This window comes from Apodemus sylvaticus, chromosome 6 (assembly GCF_947179515.1).
Source record: "Apodemus sylvaticus chromosome 6, mApoSyl1.1, whole genome shotgun sequence".
Taxonomy (NCBI): Eukaryota; Metazoa; Chordata; class Mammalia; order Rodentia; family Muridae; genus Apodemus; species Apodemus sylvaticus.
The window spans coordinates 52278975-52305418 of NC_067477.1; the positions used below are offsets into that span (position 1 = coordinate 52278975).

General features: G+C 45.7%; 2 protein-coding genes across 2 annotated transcripts in view; one reads left to right on the top strand and one right to left on the bottom strand.

The window, feature by feature from the left end:
• Pygl (glycogen phosphorylase L) overlaps positions 1 to 20444 on the top strand; it is a 36139-nt gene extending 15695 nt beyond the window's left edge. The window contains exons 6-20 of the mRNA XM_052185715.1: positions 2617 to 2728; positions 4234 to 4316; positions 8295 to 8438; positions 8853 to 8945; positions 10004 to 10150; positions 10459 to 10622; positions 11107 to 11221; positions 11894 to 11995; positions 12111 to 12258; positions 12373 to 12431; positions 12534 to 12675; positions 14452 to 14659; positions 16221 to 16355; positions 16763 to 16829; positions 20112 to 20444. Coding sequence (XP_052041675.1) covers positions 2617 to 2728; positions 4234 to 4316; positions 8295 to 8438; positions 8853 to 8945; positions 10004 to 10150; positions 10459 to 10622; positions 11107 to 11221; positions 11894 to 11995; positions 12111 to 12258; positions 12373 to 12431; positions 12534 to 12675; positions 14452 to 14659; positions 16221 to 16355; positions 16763 to 16829; positions 20112 to 20285 — 1893 coding nt within the window. The 3' untranslated portion in view covers positions 20286 to 20444. The remainder of the gene's footprint in view (positions 1 to 2616; positions 2729 to 4233; positions 4317 to 8294; positions 8439 to 8852; positions 8946 to 10003; positions 10151 to 10458; positions 10623 to 11106; positions 11222 to 11893; positions 11996 to 12110; positions 12259 to 12372; positions 12432 to 12533; positions 12676 to 14451; positions 14660 to 16220; positions 16356 to 16762; positions 16830 to 20111) is intronic.
• Positions 20445 to 21391: 947 nt separating this feature from the next.
• Positions 21392 to 26444, bottom strand: part of Abhd12b (abhydrolase domain containing 12B) — a 33602-nt gene continuing 28549 nt past the window's right edge. The window contains exons 10-13 of the mRNA XM_052186797.1: positions 24349 to 24431; positions 22284 to 22362; positions 21663 to 21781; positions 21392 to 21583 (exon numbers count right to left, since the gene is read on the bottom strand). Coding sequence (XP_052042757.1) covers positions 21556 to 21583; positions 21663 to 21781; positions 22284 to 22362; positions 24349 to 24431 — 309 coding nt within the window. The 3' untranslated portion in view covers positions 21392 to 21555. The remainder of the gene's footprint in view (positions 21584 to 21662; positions 21782 to 22283; positions 22363 to 24348; positions 24432 to 26444) is intronic.

The following is a 26444-nucleotide window of genomic DNA, read 5'->3' on the forward strand; positions in this document are numbered from 1 at the left end:
AGCAGAGTGGAGCTGTATAAATGAACAGGATTGTTCTCTTTGTACTGCCTTAGGAGGGAAGGGCGCTGTGGCCAAGAGGGGAGCACTTCCCCGACGCTAGCTGATTTACCAGGGTCATTTGCAAAGATTATTCAGTTCCACAGTAATAAGCACTATTAGCTCTCCAATGCTTAGCTCTCTGGGCCTATAATAGTTCTTGATACCAAAGTAGAGTAATTTTAAATGCCTTTCCTCGGCCCGTCACTGTACATTTTAGTACTGCAATTTTCAAATATGATCCAGGCTTCAGCCTTGTGCTGTGCCCCGTCTGTGAACTGTATCAGGTGACTTCTAGAAAAATGATGCTTCAGTTTCTTCAAGGGCGTTTGTCCCACCATTCGGTTCGCATATGGCCCTGTCACAGAATCATACCTAGCCCTGTGATTCTCTGTTGTCATAACGTCTGGTGATGACCCTGTTCTTTCTTGGGCTGCCTGGTTCAATCAGCACAGCTTCACTTGATGTATTTGCTTAATAGAGAAGGTCTCGGACTGATGCTTATCATAGTCATTCTTTAAAACCTTACTGAAAACCCCTTAAAACAATGTCCTTACACAGGAAATGTCCTAGCTTGTTTTACCATGACTGGCTTTTAGCTGATTTCTTTTTTAACTATTAGTTTATCTTGCTATCCTTAGAGAAGTACCCAAAGGTCTTAAAACTAGGACATTAAAATGTTTCCTGTCTGAATGTGAACTCACACAGACATCAAATGACAGATGAGACGCTAACACAAATGATGTAGGTATAGACCAGGACTCAGTCTTGAAGGTGAGGTCCTGATTTGTTTATTTGGTTTTGTTTTTTTCATGTTGGTTAAATATCTGGCCATAGTCTATGTTGACTTGGTCACAAATGCTGTCGTGTGAGCTGCAAACAGACATTAATCCAGTCTAAGAAATTGCACATGTATTTGGTATAGAGCTCAGTGCCTGCAACTTCATCAGCTCCTGACCTATCCAACATTATCCGGCTTACACAGTGAATACCAGAAGTGCTCCATTTGTGTGCTGGGTCTGCTGCTGTGCCAGTTTGTTCTTACCAAACTCCCCTGGATGCTTAGCTTTCTGCTTTCATGGAGAATCCAGAAATTTTATTAGAAAGTACTTTTTTCTATATCTAGAGGACCAAGGTTGTGGCTCAGAGATGACATACATGAGCTAGGCAAAACCCTGCAGGACTTTATGGGTGAGGGAGCCACTGCCTGGATCAGCCCCACATCTGGAGGTGATGAGGGCAGAGAGCATGAGGCCAGACACGCTCTGAGCACGCAAGGAACGACTTCCAATAAGTGGTGCTGTTTGCTGTTATGCAATTCAGGTCCACAGGGAAGCGGATGCCAGGGAGAATTGGCTGTGCTAGTGATGTGTCGGAGCAAACCTAGAGGAGATGAAGACGGGGAGCAGCAGGAAGACCAGAGCCGTCTTCATGGCACAGGGGTGCGACCTATGAAGAAGAGGGACAAGGAAGGGTTCTCCCACATAGGCTACAGCGCTGCTCTGAGCACGTAGTCGTGCTGAGGGACTAAGGCATACCTTTTGGAGACACTGTAGGGTTCTGAACATGTTGGAGCATCCCAGAGATGACACACAGTCTTCGGGTGAGCTATGAGAGAATATGCTCTCTCTGTGGCCTCTGAAAGGAGAGCCAAGCTGGAAATTCCTTAGACTGCCTCTGTAATGCTGGGAGGTGCAGAAGGACGCGCCTTGTTTAAACCAGGAGTCATTCCTAATCTGCCAATGACATCTCCTGGTTGGTGACAAATTGCTTGTAAATATGTATGAAGATCTACAAAGACCTTTACTTTTGTGAAAGGTATTGACGTAAGGGTGTTTGGTTGCATGGTGTCCCAGTGAGAGAGCTGGACCAAATGAAGCATCAATCACGCCCTCCCACACAGCCACTCTGTCACTGCTCTGTGAACCTTGATGTTGACGAGGCAAAGAGTGGAAATGGGTTGTTTTTCTTGTGAATTTTAAATGTCCTGTGAAGCAGGCCCCATCCCTGTCCTTTTGTATGAAATGCTGTCACAAAGATGGGGCTAGGCTTTCCAAGGCAAGACTTTCCCAGCTCAGCTAACTATCACCTGGACTTGACAGGTCACTATAGAAGTCATTAAAATAGCGCTCAGCAACATCAAGAAAGCTGTCTAGCACAGCACATCTTGAAAGCAGTGCGGCATGGACCTCCATCACTTTGCTGTTCTGTTGAATCTTAGCATGCTCGAGATCAGATGGTTGAAGGCCCTACACAGAGCATGGCTGCTGCCCTCAGGGGGGTCACATTCATGTGCATCGCTTTGCTTGTACACCATAGTTTATATCTTAACCCCTTCTCTACCACTAATATCACAGCAGTCCCCATCCAGTGCCCTGCTTGCAGGTCAAGAAGCCCACAGGAATTCAACATTCAAAGTGCTGTGAGGGGTCAGCACCGGATTCTCCAATGTTACCTCATTTCTCACTTCAATTTAAGCACGTGGTGTAGTTGGGACTAGAGGTCCATCGCACCTCCAGCCGTTGTTTAATTTCCATCATCACACTTGAGAAGCTGTAACTGCTGACATTTAACCCCCAGGTGGTCCTGGCTCTGCCTTATGACACCCCTGTGCCTGGATATATGAACAACACTGTGAACACTATGCGCCTCTGGTCGGCTCGAGCACCAAACGACTTTAACCTTCAAGACTGTACGTAGAGCCTGGCCCCTGCTCTCTTGTACATTATATCTCTTTGTGTATGTTGTATTTCTTTGTGTACATTGTAGCTCTTTGTGTACATTGTATCTTGATGGCTGGCTAGAGACAAATTGAGGTTAAGAGAAAAGCTTTGTGCTTCTGATCTTTGATCTTCAGTAAGTGAGAAGGCTTGTTTGTTTGTTTGTTGTTTTAAGACAAAGTGTCACTATGTAGCCTTAGCTAGTCTAGAACTCACAATGTATACCAAGCTGGCCTTGAACACACAGAGATTGGCTTGCCTCTACTTCCTGAGTGCTGAGATTAAAGTCCTATGCCACCGTGCCTGGCTAAACTGTTATTTTTTGCTGGTATGGAACATATTTTTTAAAGTGTTTTTAAAAACCTTTTATTGATTCTTTATGAATTTCACATCATGCACCCTAATCTCCCTGTCCCTTTATATCTATCCCCTGCCCTTGCAACCTCCCCCTCAAAAGATAATAAAACAAGATAGAACCTTTAAAAAGTCTCATTGTGGAAGCTGCAGTGTGCCCCAGTGTGTCCCACAGTATACCCTTTTGTCCACATATCTTTACTTGCAAATGATTATTGCAGTGAGTCATTGGTCTATGGTATCATCAATACTGGATTCTCTTGGGACTCCTCTTAGATATCCTATTGTTGCCTTGTGTCATGAAAATCCTGCAGCTTTGGATATGCAGGACCAGCCCTTTCACCAGTTCCAGCAGGTCATAGATGGGGTACATGTTGAGGTGAGCCAACCCAAAGCCCTGGATCTAGGCGTTAGCTGAGTTGGTCAGCGGGCGGGCTCTCCTGCACCCACACCACCAGGGCAAACTCTCCAGCACTGCCCCAGCTAGCTCACCCAATGCTGCAACCAGCAAGGGGCAAGGGCAGCTCTCCTGCTCTAATGCCCTTGGGGCCAGCTTACCCTTGCCTTCACCACAAGGGCCAGCTCCACTGTGCCCCAGGCAAGGGACAAATACTGCAGTGAAGGTCAGGGCTGGCTCTCCCACTGTCATGACCTCAGGACCAGTTCTCCTGTGGCCAGCTGCACTTTGTGGTTGGGGTGACTTTTTTCTTTTCTTTTCTTTTCTTTTCTTTTCTTTTCTTTTCTTTTCTTTTCTTTTCTTTTCTTTTTTGTTTGTTTGTTTGTTTGTTTTTCGAGACAAGGTTTCTCTGTGTAGCCCTGGCTGTCCTGGAACTCACTCTGTAGATCAGGCTGGCCTCAAACTCAGAAATCTGCCTGCCTCTGCCTCCCAAGTGCAGGGATTAAAGGCATGTGCCACCACTGCCCATGGGGTGACATTTTTTAATGCCATACTTCAGTCTGGCATTGAACTCTCCTGGGAAACCCAGTGTTAAAGTTTATTGAAACCCTTTAGATTTTTAAGAAATCTTAGGAGTTGTACATGGCAGGACATTGGATGAGATCAAAGGGCTTGCTCCAACAATGGCCAGCTTATCTGTTTATTGCTTTTCTGCATTCCTTTCAGTCAACGTTGGAGACTACATTCAGGCTGTGCTGGACCGGAACCTGGCTGAGAACATCTCCAGAGTGCTCTACCCCAATGATAATGTGAGTAACGCGGGGCCAGTTTGGGCAGCTTACTTCCCAGACCCTCTCTAGGAACCTATCAAACATGGGTACAGAATGAGCTGAGTCCCTCTGTAACCTTCCCCTCCATCAAGTAAGGAAAACAAATCTGTACAATTCATGAGATCACATTGGTATTTCAATTTGATTAGCAGCTCCATCAATTGGGAAGACCCATAGATATATTTCAAAACAGAAGCTGGATATAAAAGATGAAGGAAATGTTAAGGAAGCTGATTTTGCATCCAGATAGAATCTCCATTGGCAAAGTTAGAATCGGGAAGACTTCCTGGTCTCCCCTCATGCTTGCCTTACCTGCCTTCTGGCTGGCTGGGGACGTCATGGTGGTCCTTAGATCAGACTAGAGAACTAATGCCTGCTTTTTCTGCCATTAGCTGAATCCTTAAGCCTTTCCTGCAGTTTGTTATCCTAATGCTATTCTAAAAGCTGTGTGTATGTCTGCCTGCCTGTCTGCCTGTCTGTGCATGTGCAAGCATGCATGCACCATGACGTATATATGGAGGTTGGAAGACAACCTTGAATGTCAGTCTTTGCCTTCTGGGGAGTCTCCTGTCTCTACTTCCCATCTACCAGTAAAAGCACTGGGATCACAGAGGAGTTCCATTCCCAAGCGTGCTGGGAATTCAAACTCAGGTCCCTGAATTCTCTCAACAAGTGCTTCATCCACTGAGCTCCCCAGCTCTGGTTTTGTTTATGAGACAAGGTCTCTTCTCTAACCCTAGATGGCCTGGAACTCACTAAGTAAGCCAGGCTAACCTTGTACTCCCAAGGCTCCCCCTGCCTTTGCCTCCAAGTACTGGGATTACAACAATGCACCAGAATGGACATTTCAAAGAGTTAGTGTTTGATGTGTTGAGCTTGATTTCCAGAGACCTCTGCAAAGTCCTAGTTGACTTAAACATATGAAACACAACTTTCCTATGTATAAAATTAAGTTCTTGAAGATGTAATGATTCCTCTTGGAAGTAATTTCAGAGGTGACCTAGTATTCTGTGTCACAACAGTGGTAGAAACCAAAGATTCTGGGGACCAGAATGCAGTTTGGGCGGGATGTTCACTTGGTGATGAACCAACGGCTCTAAGAGGGGAGGAAGGAAAATGTGCTGTAACATTTTCAGGAACCTGATGAGATATGTCGTTTTTCTTTTGGAGACACAGTGCTGTCCATGCATTTCAGAGGAGTCATGAACCCAAGAGCAACAGGTTGTTCCTCCGATGGTCAGAGTGGGAATGTGCTCAAGTCTGTAGTCTTCCACCAGCCAATCCCAAGACTACAGAATTATGTAACTGGAAAGGCCTACCTTCTGTCAGAACCAAACCTGACTTGAATTGGAAATACTCATCTGTAGTAATCAGCATGGTGTATTAAGTTACCATAAGATTTAAAGAAAAAAAAAATGGCAGGACTTTTGGGTTAAGTATCCCTTGAGATACTATCTTGTTATTGCTTTGTTTTTTCAGAGTAGGTCCATAATGTGTATGTGTGTATGTGTGTGTGTGTGTGTTGCTTATTAAAAAATCATTTTTCTTCTTTTTTTTAAAAAAAGATTTATTTATTATATGTAAGTACACTGTAGCTGTCTTCAGACACCAGAAGAGGGCATCAGATCTCTTTATGGATGGATGTGAGCCACCATGTGGATGCTGGGATTTGAACTCATAACCTTTGGAAAAACAGTCAGTGCTCTTACCCATTGAGCCATCTCTCCAGCCCCCATTTTTCTTCTTAAATATGGCCATCGCCAGTGTCCAGACTTCAACCTTTCTTATAAGAATCTTGCTGTTCTTCTTACTCCGCCCATAGTGAGTCGTGTGCTCTGCCTAAGGCCCTGAAAGGCTTTTCTGATGACTGCAGGGTAGACATGGAGTCTGAGCACTGCTCGACTTGCTCCCTAATCGGTTACCGTGCTCTGACTCCGCCATGACCTTGGCTGCATTAAGAGTCCAGGGGCACTGGAGGGGCCATCCTGCTCCTCCCTTCCCACATCCCCAGGAACTGCTCTGACCCTGTGCATTTATCTCACAGTCTGACTTGTCCTTAGGACTCAAACCAAGAATTACTAAATCATCCAGCTCTAAAAGTACTGTGCCTTAGAATTTTTAAAGAAATCCTTCTCAACTCTGTCTCCCCACTATTAAAGACAGATAATCTCATTTCAGGACTTGAATAATTCCCTAGATTAATAGATGCTTAACTTCATCATAAGCAGGGTCATGATGCTTTTTATTATTTTTATAATAATACCTTCCTTGTAAATTGTACAGCAATATATGCCATTAGGAAAAAAATTAAGCATATAAAACAAAGAAAGTAAGAAAATGTAATTCTACCATCTTAAAAGTCTAATTGTTACTATTACCCTAGACAATTTTATTTTAATAATGAAATTGTCATTTCTTCTATTTTTGTCAAAGATACACATGTTTGGAAAGACAAGTTTGGAAAGGTAAGCAGTCATCTATTTTCAGGAAGATGTAACTTCATGAAGTAATAGCATGAACTTGTTACTACTTTATGATTTTTCTAAGCCCTCGATTGTTTGTTTGATCTAAAGACAAGCCTAAGCCTCATCTTCTCCGTCACAGACACGTTTCCCTTCCATTCTCTGTATGAACACAGAGTCTTCGCTGGCTCCTTGCAGGTGTTTGTTATGTGTAGATTCCTGTCCCTGCCATCGTTCACATCGATGTGAACGATGTACACTTCCCTCCCACTTGAGGCCACTGTTTCTAGGTCCCTGTGTCTTGCACCTCTGTGTTCGCTCGCCATTTCTGATAGCATAAATTCCTCCAGACTTCCTGGGAATGGGTGTCTGTGAGCTGAATTTCCCTGAGACCTCGTGTGTCTCAAACGTGTTTGCATCCTGACTACACTGTTCACCTGGATACAGAGCTGATTCTACGTGTGTTGCCATTGTTGTTACTGACAAGGGCAGCGTCCTTTGGATGGGGTTAGTCTCTGTGAATGATCCGTTGATGCTTGTGGAGCCAACAGCGGCTGTCTGTGTTTTGCAGTCTGGTTGGGAGAAGACAACACTCAACCCATCCACTTTGACTCTCCGCCCCCAGACATATTTTTCAACATGAGATCATTGGCACCCGGCTTTAACAGTGCCCTTCACTGGAGACTTAAACTGTCTCCTAAAACTCCTGCTCCTGTCCAAGTTGGGAAAGGAAATGGCTCAACTGCAGGATTTCTTGAGGTCCAGGGTTAGCTGTCCCCTAGGCAGCTCTTGTGTGACCTTTCTCTCCCTCTGTACCCCACTTTCAAAGGAATTAGTGCTGCCAATTTCTGAGCATCCATCCCCCATCCTTGAGGAGAGCTCTGATATACAAACTGAATTGCCTCTGGCTCTTCTCCACTAGCAGGCCGAGAGCTGACTTTTTTGAATCTTTTGACTGGATTCCACACACCCACCTGTTTCTCACCACCAGGAGATGTTTCTACTGGGCTGGTTCAACACAGCTGGTACTGCTCATGCAAAGGGCCTGAGTTCTGGTCCCACAATCAGGTTATACCACCTGTAACTATAATGTCAGGGAATCTGATGCCCTCCTCTGGACTGTTAAGGTACTGCACTTGACTTCACACACACACACACACACACACACACACACACAACACACAACACACACACACACTTTCTCTTAAATTAAAAACAAAAATAGATCCTTTTTTAAAAAACTATATTAAGAAATTCTTTGTTTGAAAACAAACAAAACACCCAAAGTGTTACTACTGTTTGAGCTTCTTTATCTTTTATGTGGACACCCACCTAAGAGCCTTGAGCTGTCATTTGAACGGGGTTTCAGGGAAGCAAACGTTGATATGAAGGTTCACCATGTCACCTCTCCACAGACATCAGGCAGGGGACACTGATCACATTAGGGTCACAGCTCCACTGCAACTCTCTCTCACTCCGGTCCCTTGGCTTGAAGTTTTTTGAAGGAAAGGAGCTGAGGTTGAAGCAGGAGTACTTTGTGGTGGCTGCGACCCTGCAGGATGTCATCCGGCGGTTCAAGGCCTCCAAGTACGGCTCCACGGATGGGGTGGGAACCGTGTTCGACGCCTTTCCAGATCAGGTGAGTGCTCTCACCAGTGGTCCTCAGCCTCCCTGATGCCTCAGCCAACCTTTAACACAGTTCTTCATGCTGTGGTGACACCCCACTGTAAAATTATTTTGTTGCTACTTCATAACTATAATTTTGCTGTTATTATGAATCGTAATGTAAATCTCTGATATGAGGATATCTGATATGTGTCTTGTGTAAAGGGGTTGTTCAGCCCCACGGGGTGAAGAGCCCCTAGTTCAGACTGTGGCCACGGAGGAGTCCATAGGAAGACTTATCAGATTTACTCTCTCCCAGTGCTCAGAAAGTTTGGCAGGCAGAGTTTCCCAGGAAGTGGGAGCTCAGAGCTTCTTCCAGATATTTGGGAGAACAGGAAGCCAGACGCTGGGCTGCACTCACCTCCACACGATGCCTTTTCTCCACCAGGTAGCCATCCAGCTGAATGACACACATCCTGCGCTCGCCATCCCGGAGCTGATGAGGATTTTTGTGGACATTGAAAAATTGCCCTGGTCCAAGGTCTGGATAACCCAGCTTCTTTGTCTTTAAATCTTTCGGACTATCGGGACTGAACAACTCCTGAGAGGCTCCTTTGTTTGTGTTCAAAATAAGTTTCAGTTGCTAGATTCCCACAGCTGAAGGTATAGTTTGCCCTGATGCCAACGTAGCTCCATCCTTAGCGGTCTATAGGAACTAAAACTAAAAACTAAGCAGAGAGCCGGGCGTGGTGGCACACCCCTGTAATCCCAGCACTTGGGAGGCAGAGGCAGGCGGATTTCTGAGTTTGAGGCCAGCCTGGTCTACAGAGAGAGTTCCAGGACAGCAAGTGCAGCAAGGGCACCAGTAGCCGTGTTAGGGATTATACTGTGATGGACATATACCTTGTTTATCAAATGATTTGAAAGTAAATAACCAGAAGAACGATAACTAAGTGCACCCCTATATTTAGGGCCAGCACTATATGCGTGTGTGGTGGGAGCCAGGGGTGGGGGGCGGTGCATGCACAAGCTTGCATGTAGAAGACAGCCTTGGATCCTGGTCCTCAGGGGCCATCCACCTTGGTTTTTGAGATGAAGTCTCTTATTAGGCTGGAACTCATCAAATAGGCTAGGTAGCTGGTCGGTGAGCCCAGGGACCCTCCTGCCTCTGCCTCCCCAGTGATTTGGGTGTGGATCGTTTGATGTGGGTGCTGGGGATCAAACTTTTAAAGCCAACACTTTACTGCCTGCGTGATGTCCCCAGCCCCAGGCGTCAGAATTTTAAACAGTATTTTGTATCTGCTAAGTGTTACTTAAGGTTTTGTACCTGAGCTTTGAGTAATTGATAGTTAATAATAAAAGACAAGGAATGACAACAGAGAAGGCTTATCAAAATGTCATCTAGTATCTCATCAGACAGTCTTACCGAAAAGCTTTTTCTCTCCCTGAAAAAGATACAGTGAACAGTGTTACCCAGACTCAGTAGAATCAAGTGTGCCTGACTGTGCACACTCAGATACACCTGGGGCACACAGTGGGCGCTGAGAAGCACTTGCCTCTGTGGGGGTGCATGCTGAAGGGCCACCCTCTCTTCTGCAGGCATGGGAGATCACGAAGAAGACCTTCGCCTACACCAACCACACGGTGCTCCCGGAGGCCCTGGAGCGCTGGCCTGTGGAGCTGGTGGAGAAGTTGCTGCCCCGACACCTGCAGATCATTTACGAGATCAATCAGAAGCATTTAGACGTATGTCGTTGTGAAAGGCGCCAACCTGTCAGGAAAATTCAGCTGTAACGTGCCAGGGTGATCTCAGAGTTCTCCTTTGCTAAATGAGGGAGACTTTGGCGTATTTCAGTCACTGATAAAAGTGCTTATGTATGGGTAGGGCTCTATTAAACTTGTGTCCTTGAAAGTGTAAAATGGAGAGATGGCTTCTCCAAATAGCTCTACCTCTCCTTCTCACTCCAACAGAGACTTTGCTCGGGGCATGCGTAGCATCCAAGGGCTGCTTTAAACCCCAGTGGCCAATAAGATCTGTGTCTCCCTTCACCTAGAGAATCGTGGCCTTGTTTCCTAAAGACATCGACCGCATGCGGAGGATGTCTCTCATCGAAGAGGAAGGAGGCAAAAGGATCAACATGGCCCATCTCTGCATCGTGGGCTGCCATGCCGTGAACGGCGTGGCAAAGATCCACTCGGACATCGTGAAGACCCAAGTGTGAGTGTAGCTGCTGGAGCCGCAAGCCTCACCCGGATCCCGGGGTGCAGTGAGGCTGCTCAGCACGGGGGGGGGGGGGGGTGCTTCCAGACAAAAGGGCCTGTGGAACCCTTCAAGTGCTGTCTTACAGAGAGAACTGTTTCCTTAAAAAAGAAACACAAAAAGGCCTTCTCTGTGTACCTTTCTAATTCTAGATTTACAAGCAAAAATAAATAAATAACTATTCTGCTGAAAAGCTTGATATAGGTGTCACAGCCAGGAAGTCAGATGGAGGGGACTAGATTTGGGGCAATTGTTTTTGAATTGCAAATGAATCTCTTCTATTTAAAATGGCAGCCGTAGCTACCACCAGGTCCCCCCTTCCCCTTTATCTAGTCTTTCTGAGCCTACCCTTGGCTTCTTGAATGTAACTCTGATCGTTGCCCAGCAAGCAGGACTCTGTCCACTTCAGCCAGAGGCAGTGGTCTGTCTCTTCTCTCTCCAGATTCAAGGACTTCAGTGAGCTAGAACCAGACAAGTTCCAGAATAAAACCAACGGGATTACCCCGAGGCGCTGGCTCTTACTCTGCAACCCAGGGCTGGCTGACTTGATAGCTGAGGTAAAAAGAGATGCTGAGGGGGTGGGAAAGGGGAGGGGGGCAGTGTGGCACATCCTACCGGTGGCAGGGCTGGCATCTGGGTAAGTGACGTGTGCTGTTGAGCAGGGACATCCTTTTATTATTATTATTTTATTTTTTAGTTATATGTTTATGGAAAGAGTATATAGAAGCACATGGGTGCGGGTGCCCTCGGAGGTCAGAATAGGGTGTGTATCTCCTGAAGCTGATGTTACAGCCAGCTGTGAGTCTCCCTGTATGGGAACCAAACTTGGGTCCCCTGTAAAAGCAGTATGTGCTCTTAACCACTGAGCCATCCCTTTCTCCCCCATCTTGAAATTCTTCCATTTTGAACAAGGGACGCACAAATTACATAGCAGTTCTTGGCCGACAGGGTCTGTGTGACCCACAGATGGAGTAGGGTGTCCACTAGCAATGAAAGAAAACAAAGCTCAGAGATGTCACAGATGACGTCTTGGCCATCCTTGTATGTAAGTTTCTTATATTTAAGGTTCTTTTCACGTAGAATGTCTAGCCTCTTTTATGGGGAAAAGAAGCTGTTTGTGAACCACCAGGCATGAGAGCCCCTTACCACACGCCAGCAAACTGCTACTATGATGGGCATGCTCATTGTCTCGGCCTGAGATCAAATGTTCTTTTAACATTTCTTGACAGAAAATTGGAGAGGGTTATGTGAAAGATCTGAGCCAGCTGACAAAGCTCCACAGTTTCGTAGGTGACGACATCTTCCTCCGCGAAATAGCCAAAGTGAAGCAGGTGAGACGGCCAGGCACAGGTCCCTACCCTCTCCCTGAAGTGTAGGCTTTGGGCTCCAGATGACACCCAAGTGACGTCCGAGTGAGGAGAGCTCTGGCCCGTTCACTCTCCACAGGAAAATAAGCTGAAATTCTCCCAGTTCCTGGAAAAGGAATACAAGGTGAAGATCAACCCGTCGTCCATGTTTGACGTCCATGTGAAGCGGATCCACGAGTACAAACGGCAGCTTCTGAACTGCCTGCACGTGATCACCATGTACAATCGTGAGTTTCCCCGGAGCCCCCAGTATCCCCTCTCGGGTGGAAGCGTCAGTCTCGAGGTAGGCTCTGCCACCTCCACCACAGTCATCTTTCTTTCTGTCTGTATCTATCTTTAAGGCATTAAGAAAGACCCTAAGAAGTTCTTCGTGCCGAGGACAGTCATAATTGGTGGCAAAGTAAGTTGGCTGAATTTCATGGGGACTTAAGGGCTCTAGTCTTGCTACGTGCCTTCTTCATCAATGGGACCTTCTCTCCACACATTGCTGTTCTCCCCCAAGGCTGCCCCAGGATATCACATGGCCAAGATGATCATAAAGTTGATCACTTCCGTGGCAGAAGTGGTGAACAATGACCCCGTGGTTGGCAGCAAGTTGAAGGTCATCTTCTTGGAGAACTACCGAGTGTCTCTTGCTGAAAAAGGTGGGGTGTCTGTTGCAAAGTATAGGGGAGGCTCAGGGCAAAATCTGGGCTCACTTGGGGTTGACATGGGGCAGTGGACCCCAGGGAGCTAGTAGCACAACAGAAGGCAAACTAAGGTGGCTTCTACTGTGACCCAAGTGGCCTATGGAGTCAGTGTTACACAATTATGTTTGCAAGTTCCTGGTTCTTCTATCTCGAGAGCCTGTGATGGTGGAGATGCTGACATTTGCCCATGGTCCTCTGCAAGAGGGAGGGAAGGTCTCCAGTTGCCAGCCCAGATTCTGCAAGAGAACACCAGTTCCCCACCCCTCCCAGAGGATGGCCTTCTGGTCACTGCATGGAGGAAGGGCTGTCATTTGTTCATGTTGTGACAGGGAATGAGGACAGAAACGACACTGCCAAAGCACGAGGCTTAGACGTGCACTCAAGAATCAAACACAGAGTTCCCATGCAGGGACAGGCAGGCAGGAAGCCAGCATCCCTTTCTTTACCACAGGGACTTCTGTTTATTCACAGGACATACTGGCAGAGAGGCCACCCACCAGCCAGTGCCAACTGTGTATTCACCTACTTCTGAGATTAAAAAAACTAAAAGTCAACTTTCTCTTCATGGCATGTTGGGCTCCCATGGGGTTATGGCTTAAAATGCCTCTGCATAAAGAGGAAGGATCCAGGTTCCTAAAATGAAAAACAAGTTACAAATATAATCCAGAAATAAGCTCTCAGAATCAGGCAGACTCGGGGTTGATTTGTGGTGAAGGGACTTGGAGGTTCAGGCAGATCTGATTTCCAGAAGGGACAGAGTGTGTCAAGCCCCAGGCACAAAATACCTCAATTGCAGGGACAGTGAAAACAACAAGGGAAGATAATTCAGTCCCTTGTGAAAAGAAGAGTTAAGGAAAAGCCCAGGGAATTTTATGAGCCAAGAAATAGAAGTTGCAGTGTTTTATAAAGCAGAAGAAATAAAAATGGAGAGATGAAAAGGAGAAAGCGATGTCCAGTTTATAGCTCAGCACAAGTCAGACAGTCTTTCACAGTTTATAGACCAAGAAAGAGTGGTATAGGCAAGGGTCCATGGCACAGCCCAAATGGCACGTGTTGTATTCTGAAGCTGCCTGCAGCTGCTACAAACTGGGTTGCTGGAACAGAAGCTGAGCGATAGATGGGAAGGGGCGAAAAGAAAGAGGCCAGGACGATAGTTTACCAATCAAAGCCCCAACTTTAATCGAGGTCAGACCTTTTAATAGTTTGGGCAAACCCCTCCCCACCCAGACTCTGGGCTGAGTTCCAGGGAAGTCTTCTGGTGGTCCTTGGCTCCACTGCTCAGGCAGCTGGGTGGGTCACCTGCTTAATTCAGGATTCGTAGACCTGGAGGAACAATGAGTTTAACCTTCACTCTGAGCTTCTCCACCCTAGGTGGAACAGGGTCCTGACTAGCACGGGAATCGGGAATCCTTGCTCAACTAGGCTGGGAGAGGTTCACCTCGACCCTAGGATAAAAATTCCTGCTATAACTTACTTCCCTATTATGCCCTAACGTCAGATTCCTGCCCGAAGCCCTTGCCCTTGGCCAATGTCAAGTTCCTACCATGTGGCATGACACCCCAACCTGGCTCTGTACAGGCACAGTCACTACCTGGGTCAAGGAGACCTTCCACCCCATTGAAGGTGGACCAAGATATGCACATCATTGACAAAGGGCAGCTAGGCCAAGTCTCACATAAAATCAGGGATCCGGAGGGAAAGAATCACCATGTTGACTTGGCCTTCTTACAGTCATTCCAGCCACAGACCTGTCGGAGCAGATCTCCACGGCAGGCACGGAAGCCTCTGGGACAGGCAACATGAAGTTCATGCTGAACGGGGCCCTGACCATCGGGACTATGGACGGGGCCAATGTGGAAATGGCGGAGGAAGCTGGGGAGGAAAACCTGTTCATCTTTGGCATGAGGGTAGATGATGTGGCTGCTTTGGACAAGAAAGGGTGAGAGACCCACTCCCCTTTATTGAGCAGGTGACCCCAGGAAGGGACATTACTCCTCAGGCAGGCATCCCACTGAGACCCAGTCTAGTGAGATGTAGAGACAGAACATGAGAAATCAGGACCTAAGGCTACCTAGCCACAGGTAGCCTTAGTTACACAGCCAGGGTAACTAAAGGATGTTAAGAACCGATGCGTGGACAAATTGCCATGGTTACCCGCCATGGCAGCCATCTAACTTCCTGGGTTTGGGATTTTTTTTTTTTACTTTGGTCAAAAGATGAAGCAATAGTTAGTCAGATGGTTTTGTCATGTTAAACCATACCTGGTACTCCTCTAAGACAGTGGTTCTCAATCTACGGGTTAAGACCCCTTTGAGGTTTGAATGACCCTTTCACAGGGTCACCTAAGACCATCAGAAAATACAGATTTTACACTATGATTCACAACTGTAACAAAATTACAGTTATCTAGTAGAATGAAATAATTTTGAGGCTGGGGGTCACCACAACATGAGGAACTGTATTAAAGGGTCGCAGCATTAAGAAGGTTGAGGACCACTGCTTTACCTCAGAGTAATGAACCAAAACAAGGCACAGAGTAAACAGGGATGTATCTAGTTTATTAACCTGAGTACAAGATAGAACCCAAAGGAACCCTAGGAAATTCAGAAGATGTTAAATACTCTTTCTGACCCTTAGAAGTGTAAGACCCCCCAAAACCAAGGGTGCCTCAGCACCCCATGCCTCAGAAGATGACACCCATATCACTTGCGATAATCGGTCTCACTGCAATAGCAAGAGGAATTTTTATTCCAGAGCTCTGGGATCCACAGTCATACACCACACAGGGGTAGAGGACTGTGGTGCCCCATGCAACTGAAGTCAGGGGTATTTAAAGGGGAAAAATTACAAGACAAGGGGAGGAGGACACAATTCACAAGGCAAGGGGTGGAGGACAAATTATGCATGGAATGGGGAAGTACAGAATGAGGAAGTCTGGCAATAGTTTATGCCTTAAGGAAGGTTAGAGATTATCTGGAGCAAACGCCCTTGGGGCATTGTACAGTTAAACTTTGGAACTAGAACAAGGTGGGCTATCTTTCTCTTAAGCTAAAAGCAGAAAAACAAGTTACTCTGTGCTGGGCTAGTTGTTTAGGGGTCTAAAAACATTGAGTTGGGGTCTTTCAGAAGTAAGTTTCACTCAGTAGCATCAAGTTTTATGACTCTGCAGGTTCAAGGAAAGCAGCTAGTTCCCTTAATACTGTGCTACTTAAACCATAGTTGGCTTTTAACTAAGCCTTACTGTAGTCTATCAGATTAGAATAGAATTTTCATAATCTATTGCTCTTAATGCTTTTCATTAAAAAAAATGAATCAGTAAGGAAAAGATTGATTAGGATCTGGTTTTAAAAAGTAATTTGTACCCATGTTGAAATCTGTAATGATTTCTATAAATACTGATGTTTCTGTGTGTTTTTACCCGAACGTGGTGGTATCTGGTGTTCTGCTCTTCACACTGACACAGCCTTTTCTTTCCTCCCCCACCCACCCTTTCACTACAGGTATGAGGCCAAAGAATATTATGAGGCCCTTCCAGAACTGAAGCTGGTCATTGACCAAATTGACAATGGCTTCTTTTCTCCTAGTCAGCCTGACCTCTTCAAAGACATCATCAGCATGTTGTTTTACCATGACAGGTGAGTTACTACAGGGATGATTTGACATGGGAAGATGGGACAAAAAGATCTCTAACTAGCAACAACCCACTCAGGTAACCTAGCACAGGTCTATGATCTGATTCACTATCATAAGCTTGGGGGCAGGGCATCCTCCACAAATGGTTAAGGCTTGAGAATAAGACTCAAATCTTGTGGTCTTTCTCTCTTTCCACCGATATCCTCAACTCTCGCATGCATACACGTATGGACATATTTGCATATGAGAACCACAAAATGGTGAATACTCTTGTTGGTAAGCCAGGCATGCTTGACAGTGAGCAAAAGATAAGTTAAAGTAGATCCGTGTTAATGTTATCCACTTTAAAGTTAAAGGGATCTCTGTTAATGTTCTGTTTCTCTTCCAACCTCACATCTACAAAAAATAGATTTAAAGTCTTTGCAGACTACGAAGCCTATGTCAAGTGTCAAGAAAAAGTCAGCCAGCTGTACATGGTAAGTGTCTGATGGGTTTTAAATAGTTTGCTATGGTTCACTAATTGTTTCCTTTAAAGGAAATCCAAACAACAGGGTCCCACTGACCAATCAAACCCAGGGAAGCATGGATGAGTATTTGTCTAGCATGTACAAGGCTGAGTTTGATAGCCTCCTCCCAAAGGTATCACCAAGAGAGAGGGAGAGAGAAAAGAAAGAGTAGAAACTTCTGAGAGAACTTTCCAGATGTTCAGATCAAAATCTGTCTTTTAGCTAGTTTACAAGGCACCCCGGAAGGGCTATTCCAGAGACTGGAATTTGAGATTTCTGTAACAATTGTAAACTTTAACATTACTCTAATTTAAAAAGCAAATCACCAGTGATTTGTATCCAAGGAGCAGCTACCTTGTCCTGCCTCAGAAGCTCAGGGTACCTGCTTCTGAGGTGTGAGGGTCCCCTCTGCGCTGAGCTCCGCCCCCTTCCCTCAAGCAGCCTGTATGTAACCCCAGGTTTCTTAACCAGAACTACACATCACAGTCACCAAGGCTGCTGTTTCCAAATACACAGGACAACTTACCCTTCACTCACAGTGATTACCCACTGGTGGGTATTCCTCCACTGATGTTTGAAAAACAAGATTATTCTAAGATCAAGTCCCAGTTTAGTTGGATTGGAACTGACCTGGTAGTCTGTGAAAATAGCAAAATAAATACCTCCCCTGGACCAGCCTTGTGGTGAGGCCCGATCATTAGAATAGAAATATACTGAAAGAAGAGAGGTTTATATATGATTACTTCAAAATTTGACTTTGTAAATAAGCCTCTGCCTGCAGTTATGCATTGTCTAAAGGCCCTCCAGGTGTGTCTTGTAAAGGCAATGGGGAAGGAGAAGTTTACCAGAGGAGCAAGCTCTGAGCTGAGACTCCAGGGCACCTTCACTGGAACATTCTTTTATCAAGGCAGGTGACTATGGCACAGGTTAGCCCTGCAGTCACCCTAGCCAGCCCTCTGGGGTTTTAAAATGAGATCCGTCGAGGCCTGTGCCAGCCCTCATCTTCTTGGTTGAGTCAGATGACTCTTCTAACAGTGCATACAGCTAATTGCAAGTTTGCAGCCTGGAGAAACAGAAATCAGTAACAACAGGAAAGGAAAACATGAACAAGGGCCAGAACTGAGGGCAAGGACAGTCAGACACAGCAGGGCTTCTTAAAATTAAGCCCAAATCCAAACCTGTGCCTTCGTCAGGAGTGCAGCATTCGGTCGTGCCGGTGTGATTCATTAGTGTAGACTGCAGCTTTCCACTCTTGATAGTGATAGAGACCTGCGTGGCTAGGAGTGGACATGCTAACCGTTTCCATTGGTTTTTGGTTTGGGGGTTGTTTGTTGTTGTGGTGGTTGTTGTTGTGGTTGTTGCAGATGTTTTAATAAATGTTTATTGTGTCAAATTTCCTTTCAGAGTTTAAACAGAAATTTATATAAAATAGGCCTCACAATTCTTTTAGGAATTGGTTCCCCAAGAGATGAGGCAGGTCATAGTCTAGTAGACTGTGGCCTATTTACTGAGTAGTCGTGAAATCCTCTTAAAATCTAAGAATCTCCTTTTGAATTTACCTTTTCATTTAGAATAAGCCTCTACAGATTCATAGGACATTGTAAAGTCAGTACAAAAGGCCCTCTGTCCTCAATACCCAATCATCCCCAGAACCTTTGCATCCTATGTGATGGGAGAATAGTATAAAATCCCAGACCTGACATCTGTACAACGTGTGTAGTTCTTCATCTGAATCTTTTTTTTAAGATATTCTCTTTATTTACATTTCAAATGTTATCCCCTTTCCTCCTTTTGCCCTCTGAAAACCCCCTATCCTATCCCCCCCACCCTCACACACACACAAACACTATTTTTTTGTTTATGTATAAGTCTCCAAACCTGAGTGGGCTGCCATGCTGTTTTGGCATAGCTTATGGTAGGAGGGTAGTTTAATTCTTACGTTAAAATTTTCTTGATGTGTTAACAACTTTGAATAACTTCCAATAAACTCACAGAGATCTAAAATAGAAAAAAGAGACTGTAAGCCAAATATATTTTTATACTCTTATAAAAAATGTAGGATTTTGAAATATTTTTGATTGTGAATAAGACCTTGGTTCACCCTCTTTTGAAACCCCAGTGGGGTTGTGGGGATTCAGAACAAACCGAATGGGGCACAGGCCTTCAAAGGGACACAGAGCTAAGTGGGCCAGCCAAGTTTCCCATTGCCTTGTTAGCTAATGTTCGCGGGTTTTCAAACTTTCTGAGTCATAGGTTAAATCTCTTCACATCTGCCCACAGACAGTAATATTAGTCCCTTAGACTAATTAGAGGCTGAAATAGAGTTTGTTCCATTTATTTATTGAATTCATTTTTATTGTATTTATGTGTGTCTCTGTGCGTGGATGCCGGGTATGCGGGGTGTGTGCAGGTACCCAAGGAGGCCGAAGAGTTATGTGCTACCTGCCAGGTGCTGGGAACCTAACCCAGGTCCTCTAAAAGAGCAACAAGTGTCCCTTTTTTTTTTTTTTTTTTTTTTTTTTTTTTTTTTTTTTTTTTTTTTTTTTGGTTTTTCGAGACAGGGTTTCTCTGTGTAGCCCTGGCTGTCCTGGAACTCACTCTGTAGACCAGGCTGGCCTCAAACTCAGAAATCCACCTGCCTCTGCCTCCCAAGTGCTGGGATTACAGGCACCACGCCTGGCTTAGGTCTCTCCATTTTTAATACAGCATGGAAAGTATAGCTTACATGCTAACCAATCAGAGAATTCCCACCCACCGATTCATTCATCCTCTCTCCCTCTCCTCCCCCCCCCATATACTCTCTCTGTGAGTCTTCAGTGTCCCTATCCTTCTTCCCTGTGTCCCCTCCTCCCCTTCCCTTCTCCCCTCTCTCTGACTCTCTTGCTTTCTTGCCCTCCCTCCCTCTCTCCCAAACTCTCTTTCAGGATAGGGTTTCTATATAGCCCTGGCTGGTTTTGAACTTGAAATCTTCTTGCCTTCACCTCTTGAAGGCCAGAATTATAAGCATCCACCACCACACCATGCTCATAGGTTCTCTTCAAATAAAAAACAATTTGCCATCCCTAAGAGGAATACACTCTGGCTTTGAAGAGGGTGCTGTCTGCTCCCACTGGCTGTGAGCAGAGCGGATCCTTTATAAACCTCCCTTGCTCCTGCTGCGCCTCTATGGGATGCGTTTGGCCTGGTGTTTGTCAAGCTTTGCCCCTCAAAACTTGACAGGTCCTGGCCTGTACATATTTATGTTTCTCACAGAATCAAAAAGCCTGGAACACAATGGTACTCAAAAACATAGCTGCCTCAGGGAAGTTCTCCAGTGACCGAACAATTAAGGAGTATGCCAAGGACATCTGGAACATGGAGCCTTCGGATCTGAAGATTTCCCTGTCCAACGAGTCCAGCCATGGGGTCAACACCAACGGGAAGTGAATGTTCAGATCTATGCTCATTCAATAACTTCTTATGAACTTGAATACTTTAGAGCTTCCCTCATTCTGTTATTGAATAGTTACGTGTCTCTGGGGGTGGGAAGGGGAAATGTATATCTGTATTAGAGCTAAAAATAAAATGTCAGCTTCCAGTTGTCAATCAGTAGTCTGGTAGGATTCCTTTCCTCAAAAGTAATTGACCCTTTCAGAGCTCCCAGGGACTAAACCACCAACCAAAGAATACACATGGAGGGACCCATGGCTCCAGCTGCATATGTAGCAGAGGATGGCCTTGTCTGGCATCAAAGGGAGGGGAGGCCCTTGGTCCTGTGGAGGCTCGATGCCCCAGTGTAAGGGGATGCTAAAGTAGTGAGGCAGGATTAGGGGAGTGGGGGAGCACCTGTAGAGTTTGCATCATAGAGGCAAAGGGGAGGGAGGATGGGATGGGGGGGGTTGCCGAGGGGAAACCGGAAGGGGGACATTTGAAATATAAATAAATAACCAATAAAAACGTAATCAGATAGCTGGAAAACTGCTTGGAACTCTTTAATGATATTTACATGAGCTAAGGTAAATATTTTCTTTCTTATACTACTGTTGGGGCCCAAGCTCCAGGCGGCTGTCTGGGTCTAGTCAAGCTGTTATGACAAAAGGTGTTGTCATAACATAACATACAGACAACATAATTTAGTCTCACAGTTCTGGAGATGAAAGACATCCAAGATGAAGAGGCCCACAGGCTTCAGTATCTGGTAAGAGCCACTTTCTGGTTCCTAAATGATACTTTCTCATCCTGTCCTTTCCCAATGGAAGAAGCAGAAAGAACTCCTTTAGACCTGTGTTTTGGGGACCTAATTCCATTCATAAGAGCCTGGCTCTCTACCTTTGAAAGCCTCTGCCTCCTGATACCATCACACTGCCAGGTAAAATGTAACACAGGAGCTTGGGGGCAGACAAGGAGTTCATACACCAGCCACCACTCACTCACACATACCCCAGCAGGTTTCATAGGCGGGCATTTATAGACGAGATCAGATGGCACTAAATTCTGATTCTCCATGTTGAGGATTTGGCATGATTCTCAAGGCAGACGATGATGAACTAAAGAAGAGTCCACACAGCTTTGTTTATTCAGATTGCAGGTGACCTGTGAAAGTCTCAATGGCTTCAGCTCATCCAAGTCACCCAATGCAATTTTGCATTAAGAAACCACCCAGCTCAGGTGAGGTTTGTACCACATCTTCATGGGAGATTTCTGCTGGTCCCAGCCGTCATGCCCACTGCTGGGTCAGGAACTCTCTGCAGAAAAAGGGCTTAGGTCAGGTCCCACTTGGGCTGACACTGCAGCGCAGGGGTCACAGTGAGCAAGGGTTCTCACCTCACACTTCTTATAAGCATGGGGCTCTCACAGAGGAGGTTGTGATGGAAGCCAGGAGGAAAGACAACCATTTTGACCCTGTCTTTGTTCCTGTAGGCACTGCGTGCAATTTCATAGAGCTGCAGAGGTGGTAAAGGCAAGAACGGAAGGTGAGCGAACACAGCCAGAGATCTGTCTGATTTCCCTAAAGGGAAAGGGACTGGGGGGGCTTCTCATCAGGTCAGACCCTCCAGATCCTCAGGCGACTGTTTCTACAGCTAAGGACCAGAATGCCTATGACTGATGGACAATACTAATGACTGCTCACACTCCCTCTGAGTACACCTCACTGCAAATGCTCAAAGAATTGTTATGGGCCCACTCCAACACAGGTTTGTTTAAAGGAAAACATTGTTAAAGGTGACTTGGCAGGGGTCTCACTTAGCCACAGACCCCAGGTGAGGGACGAAGCTACCCCCAACCCCAAATTCCTTACACTAAGTAGCTAAGGACGCCAATGCTCTTTGTTAGATCAGGGAACACGGCTCTTTGGGGATGTAGAGAATCCACTATAATGTCAGAAACTGCTATGCTCCAATCAAAGGTCAGCTAGATGAAGAAATGGTAGAGTTTTTGGGCTACCTGCTTTCCGTACTCCAGAGGCACTGTCCTGTCGTCTTCACCATGCAAGATGAGAAGCGGGGAGGACAGAAACTTCACACTAGGAGCAGACGTGAGAGAAACATCCAGTTTAAAATTCAACCCAAGCTCTTTAGTTACGTTTCTAGTAACATATGAAGTTTGCCCAAAGCACAAAAAAATAAAATATTCCTTCAAAAAAAAACAGTTTTATGTGCAAAACTTCACCTACCAACCATTTTATCCTGTCCTTGTTCCCCTGTTTCATTTGCTCATACAATTGAACTGAATTAATTCACAAAATACACATTGAAATGGTTGACTTGTGTCCTGCTGGTAGACCTTACCTTTTCTCTTCATCCTACTCCACTCTGTAATGCCTGAAGTATTTTTATTAAAAGTCTACAAGATAGAGAGATGGCCCAGTGGGTAAGAGCACTGGATCATCTTCTAGTCAACCCTTGTAACAGCTCACAATCATTTGCAACTCCAGTCCCAGGGAATTTGACACCTCCTTGGGCACCAGATATATGATATGCACAAAGTGCCCACATACATGAAATTAAAATAAATAAATCTTTAAAATGCTATAAAATAAAATAACTCAAATCACAAAACTACCAGAGAAGCTGAGTTTCTCTTGTAGCAATTTATTTACTTCTCCCCATAAAAGTAGAGAGTGGTCATGCATCCCAGGTGTGATCAGCCACCTGTGGACGTGCATCCCAGGTATGATCAGCCACCTGTGGACATGAATCCAGGTGTGATCAGCCACCTGTGGATGTGCATCCCAGGTGTGATCAGCCACCTGTGGACATGAATCCAGGTATGATCAGCCACCTGTGGACGTGCATCCCAGGTGTGATCAGCCACCTGTGGACGTGCATCCCAGGTGTGATCAGCCACCTGTGGACATGAATCCAGGTGTGATCAGCCACCTGTGGACGTGCATCCCAGGTGTGATCAGCCACCTGTGGACATGAATCCAGGTGTGATCAGCCACCTGTGGATGTGCATCCCAGGTGTGATCAGCCACCTGTGGACATGAATCCAGGTGTGATCAGCCACCTGTGGATGTGCATCCCAGGTATGATCAGACACCTGTGGATGTGCATCCCAGGTGTGATCAGCCACCTGTGGATGTGCATCCCAGGTGTGATCAGACACCTGTGGATGTGCATCCCAGGTGTGATCAGACACCTGTGGATGTGCATCCCAGGTGTGATCAGGCACCTGTGGACATGAATCCAGGTGTGATCAGCCACCTATGGATGTGCATCCCAGGTGTGATCAGCCACCCATGGATGTGCATCCCAGGTGTGATCAGACAACTGTGGATGTGCATCCCAGGTGTGATCAGACAACTGTGGACATGAATCCAGGTGTGATCAGCTACCTGTGGATGTGTATCCCAGTTGTGATCAGCCACCCATGGATGTGCATCCCAGGTGTGATCAGACAACTGTGGATGTGCATCCCAGGTGTGATCAGTCACCTGTGGATGTGTATCCCAGGTGTGATCAGCCAGGTGGTTAGCCCAGCTTAGCAATACAAAAGGTCCCCGGCATGCTCTCAGACCCTACTCAGACACTTCCCTGTCCTTCCAAATTCATTACTAGATGTGACTGCTCAGAACACTAGGTGCTGAAATAGAAAAAAAAAAAAAGATATAGCAGCAACTACTTATTTAGAAACATTCTTAAATTATTTCTAATCATTGTATCTATTGCTGGGTGAGCTGGCTGGTATACCATGGTTTTGGGCTACTTAGGGAGTAAGACCTAGCAGTGATAGGTCCCCCATAGATGGTTAGACTAGCCCCTAGCCGCCTTTCATGAGGTCTTTAAAGATGCATATTTATGACATCAGAGAAAGCACTGCGTCAGTGAAAGCACTGACTCAGACATAAGGAAAACAACAGATCCTGAAATGTATAGAGACCCTACTCCAAATCTAGTGTTCATCTCCTAGAGCCAGCTCGGAATCTAGAGCCGTGTAATGCCTATACCCTCAGTTCTCCGGCACGCGTGGCTTTCCTCGGAGCCAGAGCAGGCATCGGGTTCCTTACTTTTCATCGCTAGGGTAGACTATTTTGTCTTCTTTAAGGGCATCCATAAACGTTTTTAAACATCTTGGAAGCTTCTGGTAAATCTATTTAAAAGAAAAAAAAAAGGAAAACAAAAGATGTTAATGTTTGCCCCACAGCTGTCTAGAATACATGGTTGCTGGATCTCAGCAACTTTCCCAAGGAGGCATACATACAATCTGCTATAGCCAGCCTCTCACTGTGTGAACCCTAAATAGCGACAGAAGAGCTACTCTCTAACTACACTAGACTTTAGAAAAGCACTTTTGGATCTTCAAGAGCAAGTTCCTGTAAATAAAGAATTTGGAAGCAGGGAACAGAAATGAGCAGAGGAAGAAGCTCTAGCAGCAAAGCTAATGAGTGTTAACATCCCGTCGTGTCTTCCTGCAATACCTCATTTCAGATGCATGTCAGACTCTATTCTGCCACTCTCAGGGGAGCGGTAACACCCAAAATCTAAAATTGGCTTCTTATGCAAGCAGAACTAGTTTATTTAGGGAGCCACATTCAGATTAGCACATTCTGATAAGGGTATTTGATATGCAGATAATTGGGTTTAGAAGATTTGAATACACTAAATGGTAGAAAGTGGTTTGTTATTATAATGTTTTAAAAACTTTTCCAGCTTTGACACAGGGCACTAAATACAATTAACTGGCTTTGTCTGGTTGGCTGGTTGGTCGGTTGGTTAATTTGGTTTGGTTTGGTTTTTCAAGACAGGGTTTCTCTGGTAATTATGGCTGTCCTGGAACTCACTCTATAGACCAGGCTGGCCTCCAACTCAGAGATCTGAATGCCCTGCCTCCCCATGTGTTGGGATTAAAGGCGTGTGTCACCACCACACGGTGACAGCTGTCATTCTCCACATGCTGAATTTTCCCTCTAACGTCAATTTGCAGGAAGTAGAGTTGGAGCTGAACCCACCTTCCAATACAGTGATTACATCAGCACATAATTTAGCTCAGAACCCCTAAAGACTTCTGCTTTATAAAACTGACAACGTGGGGCAGAGGACAGAAGCCCCGGCCAGCACGGCACCCACCTCCCACCTTCCCCGCACCCACAAACGGAATCCCAAACCCAAAATCACCCTCTGCCTGCACTGCGGCCAGCCCACACCACTCGCCTTTGGACTGACGCAGCGCCCAGCTCCACCCTCCTCGACTGCATCCTAGCATCAGTTAGCATGACACCCTCCAGGGTTGAGCGGAGCACAGCCCCTTGGCCTTTGAAGCCCCGCAGAGTTGGGGGGGCTACCTCTATCCCCAGTCTTTCCTCACTAAACCCCTTGCTGGCTTTATCTGTCTTGGCTGCCTTCTGCTTCTAGAATAGAACATGGCAAAGGCCGTCCTGCCTTTCTCACAGCCACAGAGATCTGGTTTTGCCTCAGCGGGTCTCAGCTGAGGTCACACTTTCCTTCTTCGTGTTTTATTTATTTTTTTAATTTTTGAGATAATTATTTCAAACACTTCTCCTTTCCCTCTCCTTCTTCCAAACCCTCCTTTAAACCAACTCTTATTACTCTCCTTCAAATCCATAGCCGCTTTTATTCACTAATTATTTCATGCATCTATGCATATGTGTGTATATATATATGTATACGTGTATATATAAAATTTACCTTCCTAAATATACCCCGTTCAATCTGTATAATGTTACTCGTATGTATGTCTTCAGGGAAGTCTTGGATTTTTGGTTTTTTCGAGACAAGGTTTCTCTGTATAGCCCTGACTGTCCTGGAACTCACTCTGTAGACCAGGCTGGCCTCGAACTCAGAAACCTGCCTGCCTCTGCCTCCCAGATTGCTAGGATTACAGGCGTGCGCCACCACCGCCCGCAGGGCAGTCTTATAAATGTTTTTTCTAGCCTAGATGTTTTCCAGTCTGAAAACATCTTGAAGACTTGCCTTCCACATTCCCTGTGATACAATGTTACCCTTTACACACACACACACACACACATACACACATATCGTGTAAACTCTGAGTTCAGGGGTCAGTTTGGAGGAACTGGCCCTTCAGCCATGTGTGCTCTGGGGATCACGCTCCGGTCTACAAGTCCAGCAGCAGGGGCTTTAA